At 46.7% G+C, this 8510-nt stretch overlaps 1 protein-coding gene across 1 annotated transcript; it reads right to left on the bottom strand.

The window, feature by feature from the left end:
* Positions 1 to 3739: 3739 nt before the first annotated feature.
* On the bottom strand, positions 3740 to 7446 carry LOC123045399 (uncharacterized hydrolase YugF). Its single transcript, XM_044468444.1, has 5 exons — positions 7243 to 7446; positions 5022 to 5275; positions 4702 to 4913; positions 4336 to 4597; positions 3740 to 4229 (listed from the first exon to the last, which is right to left on the bottom strand). The coding sequence occupies exons 1-5, from the start codon at positions 7298 to 7300 to the stop codon at positions 3933 to 3935; spliced, it is 1083 nt and encodes a 360-aa protein (XP_044324379.1). The 5' UTR covers positions 7301 to 7446; the 3' UTR covers positions 3740 to 3932.
* Between the last annotated feature and the right edge of the window lie 1064 nt (positions 7447 to 8510).

Raw genomic sequence — 8510 nt, 5'->3', positions numbered from 1 at the left:
TCCAACGGTCTGTGTTTCATCTGTGGAGAATGATGGGCCCGTGATCATCGCTGCAAGCAGGAAATTCAGTTACACGTGGTACAGGAAATGCTAGACTATGTTCAGAACATGCCCTCTGATCTGAGTGACTCTGAAGAATCAGCTGTTGGTGAGGTCAATGCTATCTATCTTTCTGCAGCTGCTTTAGGAGATAATTCAGACCCAGCAGTGTCAACCATGAAACTAAAAGTGTATCTGCAGGGACAACCCTTAATTTTCCTGGTTGATTCGGGCAGTACTCATTCATTCATTGACTGCACAGTTGCAACTAATGTTCAAGGCATTTCTTCATTGCCAGTTTATATGGTTAAAGTGGCTAATGGAAGTTTGGTTCCCTGCTCTCAACAGTTGCTGAATGGCAAGTGGTCCTGTGCTGGTAATGAGTTTGTCAGTAACTTCAGGGTTTTTCCCTTGGGATCTTACCATGGAATTTTGGGCTTGGATTGGCTGGCTGCTAACAGTCCTATGCAAATAGATTGGGCTGCTCATTGGTTAGCCTTTCAACACTCAGGACACCAAATTACTTTGTTGGGTCAAGATGCTGTTCCTAAGGTTTATGCTCTAGTAGAAATGTCAGCACTGTTGGTGACTGAATATACAGCAGTATCTGAACTGCCTTCTAAAATTCAAGCACTGTTGGATAAGTATGCTCCTGTGTTTGAAGCTCCATCTGGTCTTCCTCCAAGGAGAAAGTATGATCATAAAATTCCCTTAGTTCCTGGAGCTCAACCTGTGTCCAGCAGACCTTATAGACTGCCTCCTGCTATGAAAGATGAAATGGAAAAGCAAGTAAAAGAGATGTTAGATGCTGGAATTATTAGGCCTAGCACCAGTGCTTTCTCTTCTCCAGTAATTCTAGTGCAGAAGAAGGATAAAACTTGGAGACCTGTATATGATTATAGGAAGTTAAATGCTATCACAACAAAAACCAAATATCCAATCCCTGTTATTGATGAGCTCCTGGATGAGTTAGCTGGAGCCTGTTGGTTCACCAAACTGGACCTTCGAGCAGGTTATCACCAGATCAGACTGGCCCCTGGGGAAGAACATAAAACAACATTTCAGACTCATTTTGGCCATTTTGAGTTTCTGGTGCTGTCCTTTGGACTTACTGGAGGGCCTAATACATTCAATTTTGCACTAAATGAAACACTGTCTCCCTGTGTCAGGAAGTTTGTGCTACTTTTCTTTGATGATATCCTCATATTCAGTGCTTCTTATGCACTACACTTGCAGCATTTGGAAGAAGTGTTGAAATTACTTTTGCAGCATCAATGGCAAGTGAAGCTATCTAAATGTGCTTTTGCACAAAATCAGGTTGTCTATTTGGGGCATGTGATCAGTGGACAAGGGGTAGCTACTGATCCTTCCAAAATTTCCATTATTCAGAACTGGCCAGCACCTGTGTCTGCTAAAGAAGTGAGAGGATTTTTGGGCCTGGCTGGATATTACAGGAAATTTATAGCCCACTATGGTATGCTCAGCAAACCTCTTACTAATCTTCTCAAGAAGGGAGTTCCATTCCTGTGGACACACAATGAGCAGCAAGCTTTTGTGCTTCTCAAGCAAGCCCTAACATCAGCTCCAGTGCTAGCCTTACCTGATTTCTCTAAGAAATCTGTGATAGAAACAGATGCCTGTGATGTTGGGATTGGGGCAGTGCTTATGCAGGAAGGCCATCCAATTGCTTATGTCAGAAAAGCTCTTGGACCCAGAAATCGGACACTTTCAGTGTATGAGAAAGAGTATTTGGCCATTCTTCTAGCAGTGGAGCACTGGCGTCAGTACTTGCAGTTATCTGAGTTTCATCATCAAAACTGACCAAAGGAGTTTAGCCTGTCTGTCAGAGCAACGTTTGCATACAAGGTGGTAACAGAAAGCACTCACCAAATTGCTTGGGCTGCAGTATACCATTGAATATAAAAAAGGAGTTGAAAATAGTGCTGCTGATGCACTTTCCAGGCGGCCTGCAACACCAGGGGACATCCTGCCAGAACTGCAGCAGATTTCTTCTACCCAACCTATTTGGTTGACAGAAGTATTGAAAAGCTATGAGCAAGACCCATTTGCTTTGGATCTTTTGTAACAGCTGTCCACATCACCTACTGCTAACAGTAAATTTACTCTCAGAGCTGGTATCATTAGACATGGCAAGTGTGTTTGGTTGGGCTGTGACTCAACATTGCACAATAAGATATGTGCTGCCTTTCATGACAGTCCATTGGGAGGGCATTCTGGATTTCTAGTCACTTACAAACGTGTCAGACAGTTGTTTCGATGGAAAGGGATGCGAGGTTCATAAAACCCTATGTTCAGAACTGTCTGATATGCCAGCAGGCCAAACCTGAGAGAATCCCTTCACCTGGCCTTCTCCAACCTCTACCAATACCAGCCTTACCTTGGGAGATGGTTACTATGGACTTTGTTGAAGGATTACCTCCATCAGTTCGTTACAACTGTTTGCTAGTGGTTATTGACAAGCTCTCCAAATATGGGCACTTTATCCCCTTGCATCACCCGTTCTCTGCCGAAACTGTTGCTGAAGCCTTCATGAACTCTGTCTATAAATTGCATGGTATGCCCTGTTCGATAGTTTCAGATCGTGACCGCATTTTCACAAGCAAGTTTTGGAGTGAGCTGTTCCAAAAATCAGGCGTCCAGCTTCGCATGAGTTCTGCTAGGCACCCACAGTCAGATGGCCAGACAGAGCGCGTGAATCAACAGGTGGAATGTTTTTTGAGATGTTTTGTCAGTGGGCACCCATCGCGCTGGGCTAAGTGGATTCCGGTTTGTGAATTTTGGTATAACACGAACTGGCATTCAGCTACTGGGAAAACACCATTTGAAGTCATTTATGGGCATGCGCCGCGTCATTTTGGGCTATCTGCTGAAGGTGCGATTCAGTCTGACGATTTGCAACAGTGGCTTAATGATCATCTGGTGGTTATGGAGTCGGTCAAGCAACATTTGCTTCGTGCCCAACAGCGTATGAAACACCAGGCTGATAAGCACCGCTCAGACCGCGTGTTTGCAGTTGGAGATCAGGTCTTTCTCAAGCTTCAACCATACTTGCAGTCGTCTGTGGCACCGCGAGCAAATCACAAGCTGGCATTCAAGTTTTATGGCCCCTTTGAAGTTTTGGAACGCATTGGCGAAGTGGCTTATCGCCTGCGTCTTCCTCCTACCAGCAAAGTGCACCCTGTTTTCCATGTGTCACTTCTCAAAAGGGTGATCGCCCCACACGACCAGGTGCTCTCGCAACTTCCTTCTCCTGATGATCAGTTCCAGGTGCCAGAACAAGTACTGCAACAGAGGGTGGTCCGCCGGGGCTCTGATTCGGTCCTCCAAGTCTTGATCAAATGGAGCTCATCACCGCTGGACATGGCTACATGGGAAGATAAGATCACTCTCCAGCAAAAGTTTCCCAGGGCGCCGGCTTGGGGACAAGCCGGGTTTAACAGGGGAGGGATTGTCAGCGATCAAGAGGAGCGCCAAGACGCAGTTCAAAAGGAAGGCCGGCCCAAGAGGCTGCCTCGCTTACCCGCTCGGCTAGCTGGGCCGGAGTGGGCCTAAACCGAGATACTTATACCCGTAGCCAGGATGGATTGGGTGGCGATTGGCACAACGGCTAGTGGGTGCGTGTGTGGTGAGAGCTCCTGCGCGAGCCGAGTAGCGTCTTCCTCCTTCCTCCTTCCCCTTGTAATTCGAATTCCATGGCCATGGCTTGAATATACGAACCCTAGCCCTCACAGATATATACAAGTGTCTATCGTCGTCTTCCAGACCGAAAGAAACACCTGTTATTCGGTGCCCGTGAGGAGGAGCTAACCACACGGCGCTGAGGTACTGCACAAGAAGCATACTACATAGAGATAGATGATCGGAGTGGAAGGTTACTGCTCTCCGAGCAGCAGGGACTTGACGATGGCGTCGGCCATTTCCTGGGCAACGGGGAAGAGGTGTCCGGACTTGGGGAGCTCGTGGTAGACCACCCACGGGAGCCTCTCGCTGATGTACCTGGACAAGATGACCGGCACGATGCGGTCCTCCGCGCCGTGCCACAGGTGCACCTTGCCCTCGCCGCCGGCGAACGGGTCCTTGAGGTCCAGGGGGCTCCAACCCCACTTCCCGAACCCGACCATCATGTCGCGGTGCAGGCAGTAGTACTCCCCCTGCTGCCTTATCATCGGCTGCGAGACGCACAAACAGATCAGAGGAACGAACGGTCAGTTACACCGGGATTTTGTAGCCGGCTTAATCATGCCAGGTGCGAGTGACGCTTGTTACCATACATACCATGTAGGTTCGCATTCCAAACTTCTCCATGAGCTTCGCGTCTTCTTCGGACAGGAGGGCAGGGTTGTAGGCGATGACGCTGGAGGCCGGGAAGAGCTTCTGGGTGTTCCACCAGTAGGTCAGCCATGGCAGATGATGGGAGACCCAGACCGCCCATTGGTCCCGTGGGAGCTGCTGGTACCAGGCGTCCCATGACACGTTCGACGGCAAGCCCGACCACCAGTAGTTGCCGACCGGCCCGAGAACGGCCACCCCAGAGAGCCTGTTGCACCACGGTGGAACAAACATTCAGACTTGAAGCCTTGGATGTTGCAGTGAACAAAGATGCACGGTGATCAGCTTGATAAGTTCTTGATGCCGTGTTACCTGTGCGGGATGTACTTGAGGCAGCTCCACATGATTTCGCCGCCCATGGAGAAGCCGATGAGGTGGAATTTGGGGCCCAGCTGCAGGTTGTCGGCGAGCTCCTCGATGTCGAGGGCGATGCTCTTCTCAGACGGTGCCGGGTCAGGGTCGCTCTCACCATACCCAGGCCGGTCGAAGGACAGCAGGTAGATGCCCAGCTCTTGTGCCAGCTCCTGTACCAGATTTCATCGGTCCATGACGTGAGAATCACTTCGTGTCAGCTTGAAGTAGATTGTTCCATCTGTAAAATGATTCTTAAGATAATAATCAACAATATGTACCGGGGAAACTTGAAGCACGTCGTATCTGCAGGAGTCGAATCCATGGACAAAAATGATCTTGTACTTGGCCTTCTCCTTTGGGACGCCAGATTCCAGGTATGCCAAATGCCTGCCGTCTTTGAGCTTTGTTCTTGATGCTGTAACAGGGGGGCCACCCGGCGAGCCAACGATTTCCGGAGCCGGAGGCTGAATCTGCTTGTACAGCAACGCCGCGAGCAACACGAACAGAGCTAAAGAGAGCTTCCACGCCATGCCTGTGAAATGAGATAGCAAACACGTGAAATCAGTGCTGTGTCACTGCAATTTGAACCTCTGCACCTCGTTTAAATTAGTGTACAGATTGTAAAGATGTCTTCTGGCTTAAGAGAAGGACTGTTTCAACTTAGCTTTTGACATAAATCAGATGGAAGGTTTGAACATGCACCTCGTCATAAAGTTCTACTAGAAGGTTTGTCATTACCGGTCCAACATGACACCAATCCTTTCGTGACATTTTCAATATGCGAGATTGTAGAACCTATCTCAAGATATTTTCATGACATTGATAGCACTAGCATTAGAATTTCTGGAAACGTCTTGTTGTTGTGGACAGATTGGTGAATCAGGCATTCAGGCGTATTGAAACCATTATAGTACTATACCAAGAGAAAATCTCCCAAATGATTGGCAGATTAATGAAGTCTGAAGGAAATCGTAGTAGGTCCCACGAAATAATTAAGTATGCCATGCATCTGTGATCTGTCAGCTAAGAAACAGACAGAAGCAAAAGATAGAATAATCTACTAGTAGTAGTATCATCTTAAACTGTCAGTTTCAAGCATAGGTTCATCCACTGTCAACTCGATCCCTACATGGAATAAATAATGAAGGTTTGATTGTCTGATAGTGCTATGCCCTAAGAAAACAAATCAAGATCTGATCTTCAACGTGTGGTTTGTGATCGGTGATTCTAAGGCTTCTAGCTGTACTCCTTTCGTTTCCAGACACAAGGGCACAAATCCCAAATTTTAAATCTGACGAAGTTCTTCTCTCTCTCAAAATAAATAAATAAATGAGTGCAGACGTTTGCGTGTCCTCCTCCATGACTTTAAATAGCATTTCATTATCAGAACCAAAATAATATCATGTTTATTTGTAATATAATACACTAATATATAATTATCCGTACATGTCACGAGGTAAGCCCTCATGGGTCATGTAATCGAGCACCACGCAACACACTCCGTCAACAGTTATGTGACTTACTAGAGTTTTGAATGCAGTAATTCTTTTCCCCTGAGAAAATGACACCATATGCTTTGCAGGAAAACAACACCAGGATATAAAATTGAAAAGTGGTCAATGAAATTTCTACGACAGATATGCAGTGGCATGAAAATTTTGCGACAAAACTTTGGACATGGGACGCAGGAAAGGTAAGTAACTTTGAATATTCTAGCAAGGGGAAATGTTCTGAACACTATGCAGTTTAGCGACAGATCTGAAAAGATAACCAACTCTGAAGAGTTTCTAAAGAAAATTGAAAGTTCAGTATACCAGGTTCCTTTGTCAGCCAAGAAGCGGTTGAAAGCAAAAGGTATAAAACAAATATGTCATCTTGGACTGCCAGTTTAATGCCGATGTTCATCGAGTGGCGCTACTGAGTCATTCTCTCAAGAGAAGTAATCTAACTGGGTCATCTAGAATCAAGCGACAAAGTGGCGTAGATTTCGGAAACCGAGCAACTATTTTATTCCCCTGGGAAGCAAAACTTGTACACATATTTTGCAAGGAATCCATGATGACTCCTTCACCTATTGTCTTTATTTGGATTTTTATATATGCGAATAACTTGCTTGGTGAATAAATTTCTACTGCTGAAAAGTGGCAAGGACGGGGAATCAGGGATATCACGATGCTAGGGATTTGTAACAGGAATTAAGTTGTGTTTTCAACTGGTTCAGACGAGTGCAACAAGGCACAAGAACTACTACTATGCAGTTGGAGGCAACAAACAGAGGTGCACTTCACTTATGACCGGACAATCTCGCGAATCACGTCGTTACACGTCGTAGTAAGAGCAAATCCACCACTACTCGCGATCAGAGAAGCAAGAAAGCAACCAGGCGGATCACATGGTACCGCAGGTCCAGAGCAACACATAAAAGTCAGGCAAAACCGCCAAGCATAAGGCGTAAACAACAAAGAGATTAAGAGAGGACGGAGGGGTGTGCGTGCGTACCGCCTCCGCCGGAGGCCGGCGCCGGCGTTGGAGGCCGCTTTCCGGCCGAATCGGCCATCGATCGGCTGCGGCGGTAGCAGCAAAGGACGGGGTGGCAAGCAAGCAAGTTCCACGAGTACGACGGCGGTGGGCGGTGGCCCTGTCCCCGCTGCCTTTAACAACTTGGCTGTGCTTCCTGGCGGCCGCTACTAGTGGTAATGGCCTCTCTTGGCCTTGTATTAAAGCAGCGCTGTACACCAGGGCCCCACGTCTGTAGCAGGGCCGAGACAATCTGGGTCAGAGTCGATTTCAAAGGCCTCTTCTAAAATAGATGATCTAATATTATATTAAAGTTAGTACAAAGTTGGGTCATCTATTTTGGAACGGAAGGAGTACTCGTGACGGCAGACTTTCTCAGAATGCGATGTACAAATGTGCTTGGGGCAACCCACGCCCTAGCTAAACTTTCCTATCAACATTTTGCGCCCTCCTCGATAGGGATGGACAAGAAGCTCGAAGCTCGGTGAGTCTAATGAGCGCTCGGCTGCTCGACTCGCTTGAGCTCGGCTCATTTTTTTAATGAACCGAGCCGAGCAGTAATTTTTGCTCGTTAACACTAATGAGTTAAACAATCAAGATTGCGAATTTCATGAGCTACTCATTAAGCTCGGTAGTAGCGTGGTTTTGCTCATTACAAAGAATTTTTCGATGACTTCGATCAGTCCTAAGTCTATGGAAGGGTTATTTTCCACATTCACATCTTTCTCATCTTCTCATATTCCCGATTTATTGAATCCTACTACCTGGATCTATGTATGTTTGTAAATATATGCATGTGATGTATCTTGTTTACTGATGCATTTTCCTAACGAGCTGCTCGCGAGCGCTCGCGAACATATAACGAACCAAGCCAATCATTATATTTAGCTCATTATCCTTAACAAGCTTAACAATCCGAGCTTTAACGATCACGAGCCTTAACGAGCCGAGTCTTAATGAGCCGAGTAGCTCGTTAGTCCAGCCCTACTCCTCGACTTTTCACGAATATGCCAGACCCAGATGCGTATCTTTTCATTAATAGCCAGAAATAATGTTACACAGTGCCTCGTCAATGCATACACACAGGCGCATAGACAAAAATTGGGAGCAGCAATGAGGGGTTGCTCAGCCCCTAGCAAGTAGCAACAAGAGACTATGTTAAGATCATGGCAAAAAAAAGACTGTTAAGATCATACCCAGACCCTTAGCACCAGCGTTAGCCCATTGACACGCCTCGTCTTTGATTTCCT

This window comes from Triticum aestivum, chromosome 2B, assembly GCF_018294505.1.
Source record: "Triticum aestivum cultivar Chinese Spring chromosome 2B, IWGSC CS RefSeq v2.1, whole genome shotgun sequence".
Classification (NCBI taxonomy): domain Eukaryota; kingdom Viridiplantae; phylum Streptophyta; class Magnoliopsida; order Poales; family Poaceae; genus Triticum; species Triticum aestivum.
The sequence above is the reverse complement of the archived record's forward strand: the minus strand, read 5'-3'. Positions and strand labels throughout refer to the sequence as shown.